We start from the raw sequence: 20,982 nt of genomic DNA on the forward strand, positions 1-20,982 counted from the left end.
GCAGCTGGGGACTGCAGTTGTTTGACTAAGATAAATAGTGTGTCCTGATGTTCTGACCGCTGATGCACCCTGTAAGGACCAGAAAGGGCTTGGACTACAAGTCTTTCTGAGTGTGAGGGTGAGGACTGTACTTGTAAACATGGATTGTGGTGTATCCTGGAGCACAGTCTGAAGCTTAAAGGGTTGTTTTGGTGGTGGTAGTAAAGAGTAATAACCTAGAGGAACCTTTTTTTTTTTTTTTTGGTTCTTTTTTTTTGGAGCTGGGGACCGAACCCAGGGCCTTGCACTTCCTAGGTAAGCGCTCTACCACTGAGCTAAATCCCCAGCCCCTAGAGGAACCTTTTAAAAGTTAATAGTGGGGTCAATTATTTGCTTTCTTTCTCAAGTTAGGCCGCTGCCAGAGAGTGCTAACTCATTAGAATAATGTCCTGGAAAGATCGAGCACTTTAAATGAGAAAACATGTTAATGACTCAGTTTAGTGTCTTTTCTGGGATGGACGGGAGGACAAGCTACTCTCCTGACACTGACTTCTTTTGACAATGCAGGCGAAGGGTGTGTATGAAAAAGTTGGAGAAGCCACAGAGACTGCTCTCACGTGCCTGGTAGAGAAGATGAATGTATTCGACACGGAGCTGAAGGGACTTTCTAAAATAGAACGCGCCAACGCCTGCAACTCGGTCAGTATTTGAGCTTGGGGCATTGTGTCTTAGCTGGACCACTTACAGTCCCCTCCTTCATTCCTCTGTTGATTTCACCGTTGTTGTTCTTCCTGATAGTCAGTCAGGTAAGATGGTCTCTCATGCATAGTCCTAGCACTCAGGATGCAAAATTGTAGAATGGCATTCTCCTTAGACAAACAACTAAATCACATTAAAAAAACCAAAAAGCCAGCAATCTTTAGTGAATTGTCGTAGGTGCATCGCTAGGGCTGCCTTTCCCAAGAAGCTGCAAGTGAACTGTCCTTAGCCCCGCCTGCATTTCATTTCCTGTCTCTGCTGGCTCTTCAGCAGCACAGAGAGGGGAATTGTATGCTTTTAAACTTAGAGCTGTCCCTTGCCCTAACTTTGATCGACACCCCATTTCTTTAGCTCACTGAGAACAACTGTGGAGTAGCATTCTTTTTCACTTCTGGTTTCTCCAATCCATTCCAGTCAGCTCTTGCCTCCGCTACCCAGTCATCGAGACCTCTTGTGATTTTGTGACTTTGTGCTCAGTCCGGTGGGGATTGTTTATAGTTATTAAATGTCACAAAACAGACGGTCAGCAGTCTGGGTTTGGAGCTGGAGCCATAGCTCCCTGGTTAAGATGGCTGCTCCTTAGAGGGCCTGGATTTGACTCCCATCACCCACCTGGCAGCAAAGAACTCTTTGTCTCTCCTGTTCCAGAGGGTCAGAGGGTGTCCTCTTCTGGCTTCCATGTTCCCGGCATGTGCAGTGCACTGACCAGATTAAAGTGGGAGGTCTTGGAGAGATGGCTCAGTGGTTAAAAGTACTGGCTGCTGTCCCGGAGGATCAACCCAGGTTCATTTCCAGGGGATCTGACGTTTTCGCACATACGTACAGGCAAAACACCAATGCACATTAAAAAATGAATACTAAACCATCATTTTGAGAAATGAAAAAAACAGAGCTATGAAATGGGGGTCCTGGTGTATCCCAGAAATCAACCTAATAACTGCTGTGATGGAAAACTAACAAAGATTCAGAACATTTGAACAACAATCACCAAAACGTGTTTGTTACTATTTTTGTTTTGTTTTCTGGTTTGTTCTTCCACAACATCATTTCTCAGTGTAGCCCAGGCCGTCCTGGAAGTTGCTCTGTAGACTAGGCTGGCCAGAACTCAAGAAACCTGCCTGCTTCTGCCTCCTAACCCTAAGCACCACAACTGTTTTTTCTTTTTCTTTCCTATTTTTACACTTGATCTTAGCCAAAAGGCCGAGAAGCGATTCTTTCCTATTTTTTAGTTGAGGCTGGGGGTGCTTTTTACCATTTTCAAATGCACAGAGATGACTCAAAGTAGAAAATACTGCTGTTACGAAGCAGGGCTGAGTAAATCACACAGACTATATTTAAAAAAGAAAAAAGCCAACTCCCCCGATGATACTGAAGTGGGCACTGAGCTATCAAGTCCTCTGGATTTGTTTTCAGAGAGGTTACTTCATGCCTGTTGGCTAGCACTGTCAGCAGGAGGGAGTGTCAGTGAACAGCTGTCCTAGGTTAGATTGGCCTTTAGGGATTCTCTTGAATTAATTCAAGTGGAAGAACTAGAAACTGTTGAGCACTAGTTCGTGTGCATTCATTCGTTCTCAGCTTTTTTTTCTTAACAGACTTATTTATATTATTTATACAGTGTTCTGCCTGCACAGCAGAAGAGGGCACCAGACTTCATCTCAGATGGGTGTGAGCCACCATGTGGTTGCTGGGAATTGAACTCAGGACCTCTGGAGGAGCAGTCGGTGCTCCTAACCGCTGAGCCATCTCTCCAGCCCGGCTCTCTGCTCTTAACTGTGTGTGTGGTGTGTCTAACTCTCTCAGGTTTTTGCCATAGTGGTTTTCCTGCCAGGTTGGCTGTGACTCGCCACAGACACACCTCCTCCTCTAGGTTGCCATGTTCAGGATCCTTCATGGCCAACCTAACCTGGGTTACTTAGTTATCAAGATACCGTCTCACAGAGGGGACAGGGAGTTAGAAGTCACTGCGACAAGTTTTGGTTGGAAGAATGTTAAACTGAAAACTAATGTGGCAAAGCTTTGCAGTCACACTGTTCTGCCAGTGAGGTTCACTAAGTGTTTTCTGTGGGTGCAGCAAATACATTCTGTGTTATAGAGAGCTTTGTCATGACCCCATGAATTACAACTCGGCATGTGTTTGAGGAGGCTGAGTTTAAGCTCTCTCCAAAGCCGTTATGATCTGTCAGTAAACTCAACAGATGAAACAGATGAAAAGTCGACAGGTCATCTAATAACTTTCAGCACTGTCATAAGGAATTTTTAAAAATGCTTAATTAAAAACATTAAATCTACAAAGTATTTTGTTTAAAAAAAGTTCTCAACTCTTTCATCCTGCATAATCCTAATGGCAAAGGTCAGTGTCAGTGTGTAGGATGCAGGACACAGCCATGGGTATTGTATCAGCTGCCCCTCAGCCTGAGCAGATCCATCGGCCAGCATCAGCATGGGCAACCCCGCCTGTCCCGGACCCACGGCTGTGCACCTCCAGACCATCATACTAGAGCTGTCGTTCTACTCTCTAACTCTATTTCGGCTTGCTGTGGCCTTGTGAGACCAGCCATTCTGAAGTTGAATAAAACAATTTTGTGGCTGCTGGATAAGAAGTGATGTATAAACGGGACAGGAGTCAGTGTGTCAGTCAGTCAGCAGGAGGCTACTGAGTGCTCGAAGGAATCGACAGTTGCCACTCTGCTCCCTCTGGAAGTTATGTGTCTCCCGGGCTTGGCTTCTCTTCCAGGGTCTCTTTGATCTCCCCTGGCCTACCAGGAATTAGATATCTACTCCTAAACTCTGGCCATTTTTGTGTCTAGTTACCCCCATGCTGTCTTTGACTATATAATGTTAAAAACTTTGAATGTTCTGAGTCTGATGGGGTCATGACAAAGCTCTCTATAACACAGAATGTATTTGCTTCACCCACAGAAAACACTTAGTGAACCTCACTGGCAGAACAGTGTGACTGCAAAGCTTTGCCACATGTACCCTGGACCCACACCCTGTGCCATTGGACTAGTCAGCTAGCTGCCACTGTATGAAATGGAGTTACTTGTCTCCCTTTCAGAAATTCTTTATCACTATATAGCTGGGGCAACCCTTGAACCCCTCCTGCCTTGGCCTCCAGTTTCTAGGATTATAGGCAGTAACACCACTGCAACTCTTGAGTTCTTAACAGCCTGCGTTGAAAGCTTCCATTATCCTCCTGCAGTTTCCCACTGAGGCCTTCAGTCTGTCTGTGTTCTGATCTATCCCCAGACCAGAGGACACTTCTTCGAAGGTGAGGGCTTGCTGCTGCCTTGTTCACTCCTATTTAGGTTCCAGAAGACCAGCGAGATGAACACACATGAGCGGGCAGGGAATGCCCGACGAGTGTCCGAGCAGGTGGAACACGTCTAGGAGTAGTAATCCAACAGTGTTCCTGTCTGATCCTCTACAGGTCATAAAACAGCTCATGAAGAAGGAATTCACGCTAGAGTTTTCACGTGATAGAAAATCAATGTCCGTCTACTGTACACCAAACAAACCGAGCCGGACGTCCATGAGCAAGATGTTTGTGAAGGCAAGTGCTGCACAGACCGCCCGGCGCGCTCTCACCAGGTAAACAGCAGATGCAGCTGCTGACCTGAGTCTCCCATTCTCAGGGTGCTCCAGAAGGTGTCATCGACAGGTGCACCCACATCCGAGTTGGAAGTACCAAGGTCCCCATGACGCCTGGTGTTAAACAGAAGATTATGTCTGTCATTCGGGAGTGGGGCAGTGGCAGCGACACACTGCGGTGCCTGGCTCTGGCCACTCATGACAACCCGCTGAGGAGAGAGGAGATGCACCTGGAAGATTCTGCGAACTTCATCAAATATGAGGTACCTGCACCTGCACAGTCACTGTCCAGCCTCTGCTGCCAGAGGACAGGCAGATGTCCCTAGCCAGGCCCCAGGAGTCACCCTTGTTTGGATTGCTGCTTCAAACAGAAATAGTTAAGGATTTAGTAAATCTGCTTTCAAAGCTGAATAATCAAGACAAGTTCAGACACGCCTGTAAAGCCTGACGCAAGCCTTAAAAAAATTAAGTATTAGTGAAAAGTGAGAGATTTCCACTTCTTCCTTAGACCAAAATTCGATATCAGGGTTGGAAGATCCTCACCAGAAGGAACAGCTTTGCTGTGGCACTGACACTGCCAGCCTCTAAGTCTTGACTCTTTAACACTTTGTTCCCAGCCCCACCCCACCCCACCCCTCCCCACTCCATGGATGCATTTTTTTTTTTGTTTTTTTGTTTTTCTTTTTTTCGGAGCTGGGGACAGAACCCAGGGCCTTGCGCTTGCTAGGCAAGCGCTCTACCACTGAGCTAAATCCCCAACCCCCCATGGATGCATTTTTAAATGTGAGAATTTAGACCAGAATAATTTGATGAGGGTGTTGCTCGGTTGTCCAACACTGCTTAGCATGACCAGAGCCCACGTGGAAGGAGCAGGCTGAGGCAGAAGACTGGTACACTGCAAGTGTCAGGACTGTGTCTAGTGAGTCCTTGGTGCAACCAAGGACAAGCAGAAAGAGAAAATGTCAAGCTTCAGTTAGAGCAAGAGGGAGCCGCCTGGGCTCTCCTGGTGGGAGAAGTAAGCTGTTTGCACTCACGTGGCTCTCTCGCTTTAGACCAATCTGACTTTCGTTGGCTGTGTGGGCATGCTGGACCCTCCCAGGATTGAAGTGGCCTCTTCTGTGAAGCTGTGCCGGCAAGCGGGCATCCGAGTCATCATGATCACTGGGGATAACAAAGGCACTGCTGTGGCCATCTGTCGCCGCATTGGCATCTTTGGGCAGGATGAGGATGTGACATCAAAGGCTTTTACAGGGCGAGAATTTGATGAATTAAGCCCCTCAGCCCAGAGAGACGCCTGCTTAAATGCCCGTTGTTTTGCTCGAGTTGAACCTTCCCACAAGTCTAAGATCGTTGAGTTCCTGCAGTCCTTTGATGAGATCACAGCTATGGTAAGGTTTTAGACATGGGCAGTGGTTTACATGGTACAAAAAACAGTGTTTGTGTGCCTACAATCCCAGCATTTTGACTGAGGCATGCCTGTGTTACCTAGTGGCATCCTGTGCCTAAAAACTAAACCAAAAAATGGCATGTTTTTTAATGTATAAAAAATACTCATTATTATATTCAAGCATGTGTCTGAGTTGTGTGATGACCTTAAATTGTGTGACCACACCACAAATGGCTGAGTTTTGAGTGTTGGTGTTAGGCACTATAAGCAGATGTCCAGTCCCTTAGCTCCTCCTTTCTGCGTCTCTTTGGTACGCTCACATGGCTGCTTTTATATTTTCCTGGTAAAGTGTTGGACACCAGCTACTGCTCTGTCCGCTCCTGTGCATCAGCCTGCCTCTGCCCGAGGCGTGCCGCGTGGGCGGTGACTGAGTCAGCTGGCTTCCCTTTCAGACTGGTGATGGTGTGAACGACGCGCCCGCTCTGAAGAAGTCGGAAATCGGGATTGCCATGGGCTCAGGGACTGCAGTGGCTAAGACGGCCTCTGAGATGGTGCTGGCCGACGACAACTTCTCCACCATCGTGGCCGCTGTTGAGGAGGGGCGCGCCATCTACAACAACATGAAGCAGTTCATCCGCTACCTCATCTCCTCCAACGTGGGGGAGGTGGTCTGGTGGGTGTCCGACTGCAACTGCTGTGCTGTCTTTAAAGGCTGGGGCTGGGATGTTGAGCGTTTCAGTTTGCTGCTCCTGTTACGGCAGATTGGGTTGTTAGCCCGAGAGGAGAGAAGTCTCCTGGGGCTTCTCTGCAGCTGATGCTCCTTACCAAAGCTAGTTTCTTTGGTGATCACAGAAAGTCTAGGTCCTCTAAGTTTCTTTCATACGAACTTTGACAGATGTTGTCTGATGCTCCTGGCTTGGGGAGAGAAACGACTTCCATACTTCCAAAACTCACGGAGTTCTTTCTCTTCTTCCCTCAAATGGAAACAGTATCTTCCTGACGGCAGCCCTTGGGTTTCCTGAAGCTTTGATTCCTGTCCAGTTACTCTGGGTCAATCTGGTGACGGATGGTCTGCCTGCCACTGCGCTGGGGTTCAATCCTCCAGATCTGGACATCATGAACAAACCCCCACGGAACCCAAAAGAACCGCTGATCAGCGGGTGGCTCTTTTTCCGTTACCTGGCTATTGGCTGTGAGTACAGTTGTCCTTTGTGTGGGAGGATGCTCTGCGGTGCAGGTCACTAAAAGCCTCTGTTGAGCATCCTGTCCTTCCCTTGGGTATAGAGGAGCAGCAGTTAGACATCAGACTTTTATATTTTCCCCTTCACAGAGTGATACAAATTTCCACGCCAGAGCCCTCCCCTGTTCAGAGCCCCAGGCTGAGATTTGAATGGGTTATTACCTAGGCAACAAGAAGAGTCCCACTGGCAGAGGCTAGTACCATTTTCTGTCACTGTCGTTCAGGTTAAGGAGCTCCTCTGGCCTTTACCATCTCCCATGGAGCAGCTGCCCTTTGGGGAAAAAAAAAACAAAAACAAAACTCCCTGTCTTTTAAGCAGTGCCCTGATGCACGTTGTAATTCCTGTTAGCTGTGTGCTCCGCAGTTAGTGATTGTGACCATGGCATAAGCCAGCCTCAGTTTTGCAGACATCGTGAAATTGGTGCAGAATGGCTTCTGCCTTAGACCCGACTCTACTGCTGAGGGCTGAGAGCCAGCGCTATAATGGCTGGCTTGGCTGTGGCTGGAATGACGCAACTACATAGTGTCCAACAAGGTCACATCAGTTCACCTGTGGTGTGACTTGGTTCTATCTGATGGCACGGACCTGTGCACCACCTGTGTCTGTCGTGAAGCCTGCACCAGCTCTGTAGCTCTATGACACTGTGCAGGGTGTGAGGTGGGCTCAGCAGGAAGGTTTCCTCACAAACACTACAGAGCTTGCCTAGTTCCTTTTTAGACCAGAGACCCTGTTTGTAGTCAGCTGCTCTGCTCTTGGCTGTGTTAGCCTGCAGTTGGCAGTGCTGTCTGCAGCCCCAAGTCGGCAACATCCTCTTTGTTTCCAGGTTATGTTGGCGCTGCCACCGTGGGTGCTGCTGCGTGGTGGTTCATCGCTGCTGACGGTGGTCCGAGAGTCTCCTTCTACCAGCTGGTATTTAGCCACGTTTATTTAACCCCTGTGTGGTAGAGTTAGTTCTTGTAAGCCCTTGGTCTTTCTGTGGTTTGGGGTCATCTTAGGCTCAAACAGTAGTTTCTTCAGTAGCTCCGGGACCCAGGGCTTCGCTGTGTTTGTGTTGGTGCTGGCCGTGGACTTGGTGTGGAGATTTGGGAAATACTCCCAGCCGACCGGGATGTTTGCACTTTCGTTGCAGAGTCATTTCCTGCAGTGTAAGGAGGACAACCCAGACTTCGAAGGAGTGGATTGTGCAATCTTTGAGTCCCCGTATCCGATGACAATGGCACTTTCTGTTCTAGTCACCATAGAGATGTGCAATGCCCTCAACAGGTGAGGGAGTCATGCGGGCTAAGGTCCTAGGGTCTGTGAGGGTCATGGCTGATAGCTCTTCCCTTCCAGAAAATGACATAGTTTTAAGCTATTGTCTCCAGGAAACAGTGGGGGTGTCACCATCATGGATACCTAATGTGGCAGAGTGTATGAATGGGACCAGCAGTGTAAACTAAGCCTGCACCCTAGGGAGTGGAGCATAAGAGGCTCCATCTAACTAAGCCACGGACGGGTATTTCCAATGGCTCTGTCTTTGGTCATCACCAGCTTTGAGCCTGCCAAGATGGGCCTGCCTGCGGCACCAAAGCCCACAGCTCACCACCACAACCCCCACCCCCCCGGGAAATCCGGGCCTTTAGAGTTAGGTCAGCAGGCAGTACCACAGCTACGTCACTAACCTGTTGCCCCCTTCTGTGTCATGGACACACGCCTTCACCTCTGAGGTCACCTGTCTTCTCACCTGTAGCTTGTCTGAAAACCAGTCCCTGCTGAGGATGCCCCCCTGGGAGAACATCTGGCTCGTGGGCTCCATCTGCTTGTCCATGTCCCTTCACTTCTTGATCCTCTACGTGGAACCTTTGCCAGTGAGTCATTGTGACCCCAGGCTGGGTCTGGTGCAGTTCCTCTCAGGCGAGTTCAGAAGCTTGACACAGCCTTCTTTGTCTCAGCTCATTTTCCAGATCACACCGCTGAATCTGACCCAGTGGCTGATGGTGCTGAAAATCTCCCTGCCTGTGATCCTCATGGACGAGACGCTCAAGTTTGTGGCCCGAAACTACCTGGAGCCTGGTAAAGAGTGTGCGCAGCCTGCCACCAAACCCTCCTGCTCCCTGTCGGCATGCACCGACGGCATTTCCTGGCCCTTTGTGCTGCTCATTATGCCCCTGGTGGTCTGGGTCTACAGCACAGACACTAACTTTAGTGATATGTTCTGGTCTTGACTGACAGCGCTACATGCAGAAGATGTTTAACTTAATCAATTAATTTTTTATTGTTTAAAGCAACTGTCTATTTCTGCTGAATTTTCACATGAACATATTGGCTGGTGAAGGAGGTTTCATATCTAGATTTTGTTTTGCTTTTTCTGACTCCAGTGGGACAAGATTTTCCTTTTTTTTATACACATAATTAAAGTGTCCATTGACATGTACAGAGAACTAACACTATTTTATGCAGATATTTTTTTGTAGATGAAAAAAGCATGTACAGTGTTCTGTTTCATACTCATACTTGTACAAAGATCGTTGAGCCAGCAGACATTGTCAGCAAGTTAATTGGCAGCAGACTTAGGAAATGAATGTGTGTGGTTTTTAAAAGAAAAAAAACTAAATAGCATGTATTGTGTCTTTTGCATGATTCTCTGGATTTAATTTGGTATCACAGTCTAATTTTTATTCATAAGCCAATTTTTCTGCACTGAGCAGAGTCCTGCTACCTCAGTCAGTATTTTTGGTTTGCCACTCCCTGCACCCTCAGCCTCTGTCACCCCCAGCCCACCCTGGCCCGCTCGGCTGCTTCTGTAGGTCTGATGGTTCTGTTTACATCTGTCTTCACGAGGTTTGCCTGTCTCGCTTGTGCAGAAAACATTGCTCCAGATCCAATCGACTGGGTTTCTGTCCCTTCGCCTAGTTTTTAAGGTTATTTATTTAAATGTCTAATGTATTTTATTGTAACAGACATTGTTTTGCCAACATTGCCTATTCAGTGGCACTTCACAATCTAGTTTAAAAGAAAAATAAAACATTTTAAATGGACAGAGGAAAATAACTGTCTTGTTCTTAATGGCCTTGAACTACCCATGATCAGTTCAAATTCCTGAGCTTCTCAGCTCGGAGCCTTAGTTTCCTGTTCCTGAGAAGAACGTGTTCTGCTGCACAGTAGGGATTATCTATAATGTACAGGCACGATCGTCATGTGACAAACATTTACTCAAGTTTCTGCTGGCCTGGTGTATGTAGGCTGGTGTAAGGGCAAGTGTGTGTGTGTATGTGTGTGTGTGTTTTGTAAAATCTGTAAATAGCACATGACCAAATGAACTGTATAGAAATATTTTTATTTGAATATGGCACTAACCACCACCACCATGACTGACCGGACGTTTGCGCATGTTCAAGGTCAGTCTTAACGGCAGTGTGAGTCATTAACAGTCCTAACTGTGGTGTTTTCCTCCAATGCCTTCCAACATCCATCAACTAACGTGAGTATCCGCCCCGTGGGATGGGGGTGCTGTGGCCTGTGTACAGATGGTGCCACTAAATAGGAAAGATGGCCCTGGTCCAGTGAGCTGCATGGCGCCTGTGTCCACCAGGCAGCCACTTCCTAAGGAAACAGGGATGTCAGCCACTCACTGCGCAGGTTACCATAGTGTAGACACTGACCAGGACAGTGATTCCTGGGAGCTATGGGAAGGAGGGTCTTGTGCCCTGGCTGATCTCAGGCTGAAGGAGCTGTATGTATTCCCTCTATTACCAAACTGACACTTGGCACAAACCATGGCACAGGCCGAGGAAAGCCAGGGAAATCGCTGCCCCTGCATGGGTGACTTTTGTCATCTTTCTAGGACACGCCTCAAGCCTCTAGTGTGCAGAGGTTTGGGGAATGCTGCCTCCCTAAGGGTTCTGAGGGAACCCAGCAACCGACCCTTAACTGGAGGCCTCTGGTTGCTGCAGGGGGCAGTGATTCTCAGGAAGCAGCCTTCATGGCAGAGTACAGCTGAGTTGAAGTCAGAATGGTGGAGTGCTGGGCCCTAACACCTTGCCAGGAGGCTGGACCAGTCAGCCATTCTGATGTGGTCCTTAGTTCAGTGACATCTACATATGAGTCGGCCCCTAAAGGAGCTAATTCTCCCTGATGGTGCTATATTAACAGTGTCCAGAGAGGACCTGTTCAACACCAACAGTAGATCACTGCTGCCCTGACCCCTCCAGCCACAGCCACAAGCAAGGCTGACGTGACCTCCCCTGGCCTAATAGACCAAGGCTAACAGCACAGGCAGCCTGCTGCATGTAGTCCGCCCTGCCCCTCACCCAGCACCCTCAAGAAGGGACAGCATTGGGTTGGGGATTTAGCTCAGCGGTAGAGCACTTGCCTAGCAAGCGCAAGGCCCTGGGTTCGGTCCCCAGCTCCGAACAAAAGGAAAAAAAAAAAAAGAAGGGACAGCATTTACTGTCAGTGTCATCCCCAACCCACTAGGGCAGTCTAGCCTGGAGCTCAGCCTTGAGCTTTTCCTGTATGGACTCTTGAGCAAAGCAGTGTAAAGGCTCCACCCTGCAGCCCACTCTGCAGACTTCAGGGGGTGCCTTTCCCAGAGAGCTAGCAGGGCTAAGGCTGAGGCCACCTCACAGCAACTGCTACCACAGCATCCTCAAGCTAGGGACTCGGGCCTCAGGAACATCCAAGACCACGGCATTGGCTTGGTGCCTGCAGAGCCCTATGAGCCAAGAAGCATGGGTGCCCTTGGTCGTGAGCTACCAAACTCCCATCAAGACCAAGCCTGCAGTTGGGAAGGAAGCCTTTTCAGGCTGCCATAGAAAACGGGGAGGGAGCAGGAAGTCCTTCCCTCCCGTGCCATGCCACTCACTGCTCCACCTGCCTCACTCACCCTCTGCATGGCTCTCAGCCCTCGTACCTGACATGCCTTCTACTTCCTGCCTCCTGAGCTTCCTTAGGAGCCGGTGATAGGAGGCGGCCCAGGGCAGACACCAAGCCACTGCTTCTAGATGTGCCTGGGCACCTGGGACACATAGTCAGAAATGCTGGTTTTGCATCTAGACCCAATAGTGCTCTGTCCATCTGTCCCTGTTGTTGTGTCTTGGGAAGTTGTTCTAACATTGCTCTATGTTTCAAAAAGCTGATTTCCTCTCTCTTTCCTTTTCAGCAATACTGGAGTAACCGCTTCCTAAACATTGCAGAAATGTAAGGGTGTTCGGGTGCGTGCATGTGCGTTGTTAGCAACACATCTTCCAGCCCTCTGCATGACTGAGCTTGGGGAAAGAGAAATAGAACAGCCCCCAGCTCACTGTGTGATGTGGAGGAAATGTGTATTACAAGTGGGGTTTTAGCTGTTGAGTCAAAATAATAACAAGTGTACAATTTAGCATAAGGAATCGGAGAGCCTCTCCAGAGAAGTCGGTTTCTTTGCTGCAAGAAGAATGAGGTTCTGAACCCTTATCCAAGAACAGAAGCCATCAGCCAAGTCTCCACATTTCTCTGCAAAATGTTGTAGCCTCTATAACTGTATGATAGTGTAATGCATGCCTTCAGTTGTAAGTGGCCAGATCGCGCTACAGTGACATTGAAACCTGCTCTCTAATTGGCCCTGTACAGTTTGCTTATTTATAAATTCATTTAAAACACTACAGCTGTTGAATGGTTACAACCTAGGCCTCCGGTCCTAACTTCAGTTGTTCTCCTCGGTGTGCAGCCAGCTGTTCCACACTGTATTATTGTAACTTATTTAGTGAAGTCAGAAGCAGTAGACAGATGTTGGTGCAATACAAGTATTGTGTGCATTTATCGTAATAAAGTGCTCCGCGTCGGTTCAGTTCCTCACAGCTTCTCACAGTGCATGTCTGACTGTAGTCTGTAAATAGAGGTCAGTGTCCGTGCTGCTAACAGGTATCGATCGCACAGACATGATTTCAGGTAAATAAATCGATTCTACGATAAACCCTCTGCAGAGCGGTGGCTGGTTTATAGGAGGGTGGGGACGGGCACCGGGGCCTCTCCTGGGAGACCAGCTTTGTACTTAAACAGGCAGGAAGCAGAGCGTTCAGCAGAACAGGCCTTTCCACTCAGTAGAAGATTCTGTACATGAGCAGCCTCAGAGGCACAGTGACTGCTGCCCTTCTGTTTAAAACAGGAGACAGTTGAAGTAGACCTAAAGGGATCCTGAATTCTCCCTTAAACTGCCATCTGGCCTAGGCTTCAAATGAGGCTCTATGTTCCCTAAAGTGGTCCTGGCAGCTCCTGGAATAGAACAGCTTTTTGACAACACAAGGGCCACAATAGCTCAGCAGGTCAAGGCCTTTGCTGTGTGGTAATCCTGGAGACCTGAGTTCGATTCCCAGAACCCATGGTAGAACCGACTCCATCCACAAAGTTGTCCTCTGCCCTCCACATCTGCCCACATTCAGAATAAAAAACTAGAATTCTTCAAAACCCTTCAGAATTACAAGACCACTGTCCCCAACAGTTCAGCTCGGATTCAAAGGAGAAATTTCTCAGAATGAACAAAACCAGGGTCTCATTAGAGACCAGGCTGGTTTGGAACGAACGTCACCTGTCTCTGCCTCCCAAGTGCTGGAAGGTACGTGCATCACAGATACCCAGCACAGACATCCCGTTCTTTACATTTAATAACTTCAAAGACCACTGTTTTAATAATAGGGTTGTTTTGTATGGACCAAGGAGGAAGTATGCTAAGCACTGTCTGAGGGCCACTTGAGCCCTTATCCTTGGCAGAAAGAAACACTTCTGTATCCTTCTGGCCCAATCTAGTACAAATGGATCAAAAGGTTTTAAAGCGGGGTTGGGGATTTAGCTCAGTGGTAGAGCGCTTGCCTACGAAGCACAAGGCCCTGGGTTCGGTCCCCAGCTCCGAAAAAAAGAACCAAAAAAAAAAAAAAAAAAAAAAAAAGGTTTTAAAGCCTAAACTACACTTTGGGAGAAAATGCCTTAGAAGTGTGCAAGGATTCTGTTCTGTGTCAGCTGTGCGTTTTTCATGGCTGCTGGGAGTGCAGGCCCCCTGAAGAACATGTGGGTGTCACCTAAGAAGCCCAAAGCCCTTCACGACCACTCTAGAGCAGGTCCACTCTAGGCCTCACAGAAAGCTATAGCAGTTTGCAGGGGACAAGCAAAACTGTCAAGTGTGAGCTGTAAGAGACCTGGATGCTTGAGTCAGAATTCGGGGTCAACACAGACCCAGCACCCACATCACTAGGACCTTAACAGTGTGTGTACTTAGGTGAGGCCTCACCACGAACGAAGGCTCTCACATCCTCATATTTTTCAAGTACAAGAAGGAAGCTCGGCCTTTCTTGGCATGTCCTGAAAGCCTGAGAGAGAGAACGACCAAAGAAGACAACAATCTTAGCCTAAAGGCAGAGGTGATTAGAATCTAACACTCCACTCCAGACAACGGACTCTCATACACTGAACAAAGAAGCACTCACTACACTGGTATTGCCCTGTCTGGCCACTTTTTTTTTTTTCTCCATCTTTATTAAATTGGGTATTTCTTATTTACATTTCAATTGTTATCCTTTCCTGGTTTCAAGGTCAACATCCCCCTAGCCCCTCCCCCTCCCCTTCTATATGGGTGTTCCCCTCCCCATCCTCCCCCCATTACCACCCTCCCCGAAACAATCCCGTTCACTGGGGGTTCAGTCTTAGCAGGACCCAGGGCTTCCCCTTCCACTGGTGCTCTTACTAGGCTATTCATTGCTACCTATGAGGTCAGAGTCCAGGGTCAGTCCATGTATAGTCTTTGGGTAGTGGCTTAGTCCCTGGAAGCTCTGGTTGGTTGACATTGTTGTTCATATGGGGTCTCAAGCCCCTTCAAGCTCTTTCAGTCCTTTCTCTGAATCCTTCAACGGGGGTCCCATTCTCAGTTCCATGGTTTGCTGCTGGCATACGCCTCTGTGTTTGCTGTATTCTGGCTGTGTCTCTCGGGAGAGATCTACATCCGGTTCCTGTCAGCCTGTACTTCAAAGTTTACTAAAGACATTCTCCTGACATTGTCCTAACTGTCCCATATGTTAGTTGGCATGTTCCTTGGTGTATTTTGGAGTTGATCCCTGAATCTCTTAGATGGTTAGGGCTTAGGAATTAATTTAAAGGTGCCTGAATACATGGTACTACAGTTTGAATAAGCAGTGTCCCCACCTGGTCCCCAAATTATGAGACTGTTTTGTAAGGTTTCGGACCATTAAAAGATGAGGTCCAGCGGAGAGACATGAGTCCCTGGGGGATGGATCCTGAGGATCATAGTCTCTCCTAAGTATCTGGCAAAGCACTTGCTCCCTACTTTCTTCTCCAAAAAGATGTAAGCAGGCTGCCTGTCTCATGCTCCTGCCATCATGAACACCATTATGCCTTCTCACCATGATACAATTAAGTAAAATAAACCTTCCTCCCTCTACCTAATAATCTGCCAGGTAACTGATCAGAGCCACAGGAAAGTCATGACTACAAATGGCGAATAGAGACTGAGACAACTTTTATGGAATAATAATGTTTCCTAGTGATGAGTTGATTAAGCTTAATCATCAAGATAAAACACTCAGTTTAAACCAAGCAGCACTGATGTTCATGTTACCCAAAAGGAAATCTACTAATTATTATTTTTTAAACATATGAAGCTCTATAAAACTCATCAACCTTAGAGTACTCATTAAATAATAGTTAATGAATGCAAAGAGGTTAGAAAACTAGCAGTGTTAGATGAGTGAAGTTTCAGTATTTTACTATGAGTGAGTATTTTTTAAATTTCCATCTTAGTTCTCATGGAGGAAGTAAATGGATATCTCTGAGTTTGAGGCCAGCCAGGTCTACAATGGCAAGTTCCAAGTTTTTTTTTTTTTTTTTTTTTTTTAAAGATTTAATTTATTATATATAAGTACACTGTAGCTGTCTTCAGACACACCAGAAGAGGGCATCGGATCTCTTTACAGATGGTTGTGAGCCACCATGTGGTTGCTGGGAATTGAACTCATGACCTCTGGAAGAGCAGTCGGGTGCTCTTAACCGCTGAGCCATCTCTCCAGCCCGTCTGGCCACTCTTGAGGGGGTTGCTTATCCCCAAGCCCCAGTGTTTTTTGTTTTGTTTTGCTTTAAGTCTCATACTGTGGTCTAAAACTCGTCAGGCTGGCCTCAAACTCACAGGCTGTTCCTACCTCCCCAGTGCTGGGATTAAAGGCCTGCATCACCATGCCCAGCTTCAGATCTATTTTTTTTTTCTTTTTTTCGGAGCTGGGGACCAAACTCATTCAGATCAATTTTTAAGTGCCCATACCCAACACTTCACTTTGCAGTTTCCCAAATACGTTCAGACAAGAAGAATCCATTTTAGTTGTGTAGGTAGAGGCTCACCCCGAACTCCGTATACAGCTGAACCTGCCCTTCCTGTTGCCTCCACCTCCCAAGTGGGCTCACTGTGCCTGGGAAACTATACTATTGGCTTGCAAAAGCTGGAAATAATTGGCTGCCACCAATAAGATCTAGAGCAGCGGTTCTCAACCTTCCTACTGCTGCAACACTTTAATGGAGTTCCTCACGTGGTGACACCCAACCATAAAATTAATGTCACTGTGTCATAAACTGATTTCCCTAGTGTTATAAATTATAACATAAATATCTGATATTCAGGACAGTCTTAAGAGACTGTCAAAGGGGGGTTGGGGATTTAGCTCAGTGGTAGAGCGCTTGCCTAGGAAGCGCAAGGCCCTGGGTTCGGTCCACAGCTCCGAAAAAAAAAAAAGAACCAAAAAAAAAAAAAAAAAGAGAGACTGTCAAAGGCTCATTCAACACCTCAAAGGGGCCAAAGTCTACAGGTTGGGAACCACGAATGTAGAACATAAACCATGGAAAAAGACAAGTCCTCCAGTACCAGTGACTGATGTCCATTCTGCCTAGAAACACCCGTGCGGAAGGCTGCTCGTACATTTTTGGAGTCGTATGTGCTGCACAAGTTCCAGGCCAGCTTGGGCTACAGAACAAGACCCTGCCTCTAAAAGCCAAACAAAATGGAAAAAAGGGCTCGACTGGTAGAAGTGACTAAAGCCAGGCCTGAAAACTTGAGTTTGACTCCCAGATCTCACATAGTAGATTACTGATTCCTCTAAGTTTTTCTCTGACTTTCACATGTGCTGTGTTTATGTGCACACAATAATTTTTTCTTAAAGAGGGGCAGAGCAGGGGCTGTGGATTTAGCTCAGTGGTAGAGCGCTTACCTAGGAAGCGCAAGGCCCTGGGTTCGGTCCCCAGCTCCGAAAAAAAGAACCAAAAAAAAAAAAAAAGAGGGGCAGAGCAGGGTTGGGGATTTAGCTCAGTGGTAGAGCGCTTGCCCAGCAAGCGCAAGACCCTGGGTTCGGTCCCCAGCTCTGAAAAAAAGAGAGGGGGGGGGGGGGGCGGGCAGAGTAGTTGAGAGCACCAGTTCTGGGTTATCTAACGCCCCCTTCTGGCCTTTGTGGGCACTGCGTGCACAGGGGCACAGTCATACATGAAGCCAAAACATAAGTGGTTTGGTTTGTTTGAGTTGGTTTTTTTCCAGACAGGGTTTCTCTGTGCAGCTCTGAATGTCCTGAAACTCACTCTGTAGACCAGGCTGGCCTGGAACTCAGAGATCTGCCTGCCTCTGACTCCTGAGTGCTGGGATTAATGGCATGAGTCACCACTGCCTGACTCAACCACCCCTCCCCCACGTAAAATCTTTAAAAGGTGACAAAAATTAATTCCTTGCCTCAATGGTTGTAAACAAAGGGCTCCAGGATACAGGTAGCAGATAACAAAGACATCAGGGTTGGGGTGAGGATGTCAGAACCATTGAGTCACTAATTGAATGGGCATGGATGGCTCTGGCTTAGCTCCACTCACAGCTCGAGCACACTGAGCACCGCAGGCTCCTGACAGAATGTCCACCCAGCAGCAGGGATCGCACTTACTCCCACTCAGGTTTCCTAAGACCACGTTCCATGGCAGGTTCCAAATAGCGTGGGCCAACCAAGTGCAGGTGCAAATAATCACAGGTCGGCATTGGCGTGGACAAAGGTTAAAAGGACACAGCAAGAGCTGCGTGGCTCAGATTCGCCAGCAGGGGTGAAGGCAGCCTTCCTCCCAAAGGAGGCTGGACAGTGTGGGCAGGGAAGGCCACAAAGCACAGACCGGGCAGGCAGGTGCCACTTCAGCTAGGCAAGCAGATTAAACACCTCAGTGGTGGGGACATCCTGAGGCAAGCACCATTGGTCCCTAGAATGCTTCACACCTCAGGCCAATTACCAGGAAATCTGACAAAATTCCAAAGAATTCCTGATGAGCACCCCAAAACCTCAAGATGATCCAAAGTGCAAAGTGCGTGAAAAAAAGGTGGTCACACAAATCATGGACCTGGTGATGGGGCTGCACCAGAGACAAATCAGCAACTAAAGCTGATGAGAAGACACTAACCAGAGTGCAGCAGGGACCACGGTCAGCTGGATGCAGGGGAAAGCATCAGACACTTGCATGGCACCTCACCTTGAATGGCGAATGTTCCAGAACAGGTACAAGACCATGATCCACAACTGGAAGCATCTTAACTTCCAGATAAGATTCAAAACAAAACAAAACAGAGCTGAGACGAAGGAAACTTCAGAACACAGAAAATATTTCACTGCTAGGGGGTGCGGTTGGGGGAGGGGAAGTGATCCTTTGCAGGAATGACAGTGAGGCCACCTGAGGGGACTTCCAGCAGCCTAGAAAGACCGCACAAAATTAACCAAGGTGACAAGGTGCTTCAGACAGACTGCAATTCAGTTGGGACAATAGATGGGCTTGAGGTGACCTGAGACCTCCGTCACCCAGGACAAGGAGACAAGTTTATTTCTGGCTTGGACATCAGTGCTGCTGTTCTAAGGGAGCTGCTGAGAGAATTGGAAGCAGCCGTAGCCATGGAAGCAGCAGCAGGATAGGCCTAGGACGACCTGAGTCAGAGGTTTCTATGTGACAGGCTCACTGAACTCCTCTCAAAGTACCCACAAGCTAGATGTCACTCTAGGACCAACATGTCACTCTGCTAACTGTTCCTGTGCAAAGCCCCAGCGCTGGCTCCTCAATGACCAGCTATGCTCCCACTGTGTAGAATGATTGTTTCTCCATGAAAACTATTAGCAGTTGTGTGAGTAGAAAAGTTGCCGAGTGCTTGATCTGCAACCATTGCACAGCTCGATGCTTCTTTCCCATGTATAAATGACAGAGTTCAAAATCAGGTTTGAGGGGCTGGGGATTTAGCTCAGTGGTAGAGCGCTTACCTAGGAAGCGCAAGGCCCTGGGTTTGGTCCCCAGCTCCGGAAAAAAAAAAAAAAAAAAAAAAGAACCCAAATCAGGTTTGGTGGCATAAGCTTTTAATCCCAGCACACAGGAGACAGAGACAGGAGGATCTCTGAGTCTGAGGCCAGCCTGGTGGTCTATGTGGTGAGGACAGCCAGGGCTATGTAGAAAGACTCTGTCTCAAAAAACAACACACACAAAAAGGACAGAGCTGAGAATATAAGTATGGCTGCTCCCAGAGTCACAGACGTAAGATACCCGAGTATGTGGGTAAGGACTCCTGTATCCCAGGCTGGCCTCAAATCTGTTATGTAGCTGAGGATGACCCTGAACTTCTATTGCTAGAACACTATTTCTCTCTTTTTCTTTTTTCTTTTTTTCGGAGCTGGGGACCGAACCCAGGGCCTTGTGCTAGCTTTACCACTGAGCTAAATCCCCAACCTAGAACACTATTTCTACCTCCCAAATTACAGGCATAACCACATCTTTAAAGAACAAGCACTGTCTGGGTGGCAGGGCAACCTTTAGTCCCAACTCTTGGGAAGCAGAGGCAGGCAGATGTCTGAGTTTGAGGCTAGCCTGGTCTACATGTGAAATCCTATCTCCAAAAATAAATTGAAAGAAAACACCGTGAATCCCCTGGGTAGGTTTGGACTCATTGGCAGGGTGCTCCGTGGCTTTGAGCTTGGAGGTGGCAGGCCCCATCTGTCCTCTGATGGCCAGGGTGAGGGGTTCTAGTCACTTTTCTAGTCTCCTGACCCTCGGGGCAGAGTCTTGCTCTCCCTGGCTCCCACTCAACCCCTGAGGTAAATTCCTGCTGTCTGTGGGCTCACGGAGGCAGCGCTTTGTGCTGGGAGGTTGGTTTGAGTTGTTGCAAACCTCAGGTTCTGCAGGCCTCGGGTCTGGCTAAGGGCATCAACCTTTTCCAAAGCAGGCCGGGCCTCCAGATGCAGGACACTCAGGTCCAGGGGAGGTTCGACCCCAAAGGTCCAACCACACGCTCTAGCCTAGGCCTCCAGGGATGTGCTGACACTTGGAACAGGCAGAGAGGACACAGGCATGGAGAACCCGAGGCCCTGACAGAGACCCGAAAGGAGGAAGCCTTACCCCACACAGAAACATCCAGGAGTCACGCCACAACCTTTAGGCCACGGGAACTGACTTTAGCACCACCTTGGAGGAATGAGTTTCTCCAAGGAAGAGCTAGGCAGAGCTGGGTACGAGGAAGTATTCTGAGGCCCCAGCCAGGCCTGAGAAAACAGTCACCACCGGCTCCCAGCACCAGTGAGGAGTGGCCGCCATTTCAGACAGGATCCTCACTCTCAATCCCTAACCTATAGCTTAAGAATGAGTACCTACAGGGAGATGGGACAATGCGAATAGGACAGGAAGGGGACAGATCCAGCCTGGGCTACCATATTCTCATAGAGTGGACATCTGGCCAGCCCCCTGGAAAGTTCCAAGAAGGCTCACTCTACACTCTGCTAGGGACTTACCCAAAGAAGGAAAAGCTGGGAGCTAAGAGAAGCCGCCAGAGGGCTGTTTATAAAGACAGGCTCTACAGATCTAAGCGGCGGGAGAACCGGTCTCAAGACACCACCACCCTGGCCAGACTGGCTGGCAGCCTGAGTGCAGCGAGGCTGAGCATGACAACTGTCCAGAAGACAATGCCAGAGCACTGGGGGTGAGAGGCATCATGGGTCAGAGGACCATGCTCCGGGAGCCACATCATGTGGT

General features: G+C 48.3%; 1 protein-coding gene across 5 annotated transcripts in view; it reads left to right on the forward strand.

The window, feature by feature from the left end:
* Window positions 1–12,894, forward strand: part of Atp2a2 (ATPase sarcoplasmic/endoplasmic reticulum Ca2+ transporting 2) — a 49,411-nt gene extending 36,517 nt beyond the window's left edge. For 2 of the 5 annotated variants that reach the window (NR_027839.1, XR_015633947.1), the window contains 11 exons: window positions 547–678; window positions 4,169–4,291; window positions 4,374–4,592; window positions 5,382–5,717; window positions 6,169–6,389; window positions 6,706–6,908; window positions 7,781–7,866; window positions 8,087–8,220; window positions 8,687–8,804; window positions 8,889–10,417; window positions 12,098–12,894. Coding sequence is in view for 3 of the 5 variants with exons in the window: in NM_001110823.2 (NP_001104293.1) it covers window positions 547–678; window positions 4,169–4,291; window positions 4,374–4,592; window positions 5,382–5,717; window positions 6,169–6,389; window positions 6,706–6,908; window positions 7,781–7,866; window positions 8,087–8,220; window positions 8,687–8,804; window positions 8,889–9,161 (1,845 nt within the window). In the remaining 2 variants the exon portion in view is untranslated. Of the gene's footprint in view, window positions 1–546; window positions 679–4,168; window positions 4,292–4,373; window positions 4,593–5,381; window positions 5,718–6,168; window positions 6,390–6,705; window positions 6,909–7,780; window positions 7,867–8,086; window positions 8,221–8,686; window positions 8,805–8,888; window positions 10,418–12,097 lie in introns of those variants that run through there. The other 3 variants (NM_001110139.2, XM_087578178.1, NM_001110823.2) reach the window with 2 other exon arrangements.
* Window positions 12,895–20,982: the final 8,088 nt, after the last annotated feature.

The sequence above is a fragment of the Rattus norvegicus genome, chromosome 12, assembly GCF_021556685.1.
Source record: "Rattus norvegicus strain SHRSP/BbbUtx chromosome 12, alternate assembly SHRSP_T2T, whole genome shotgun sequence".
Lineage (NCBI taxonomy): Eukaryota > Metazoa > Chordata > Mammalia > Rodentia > Muridae > Rattus > Rattus norvegicus.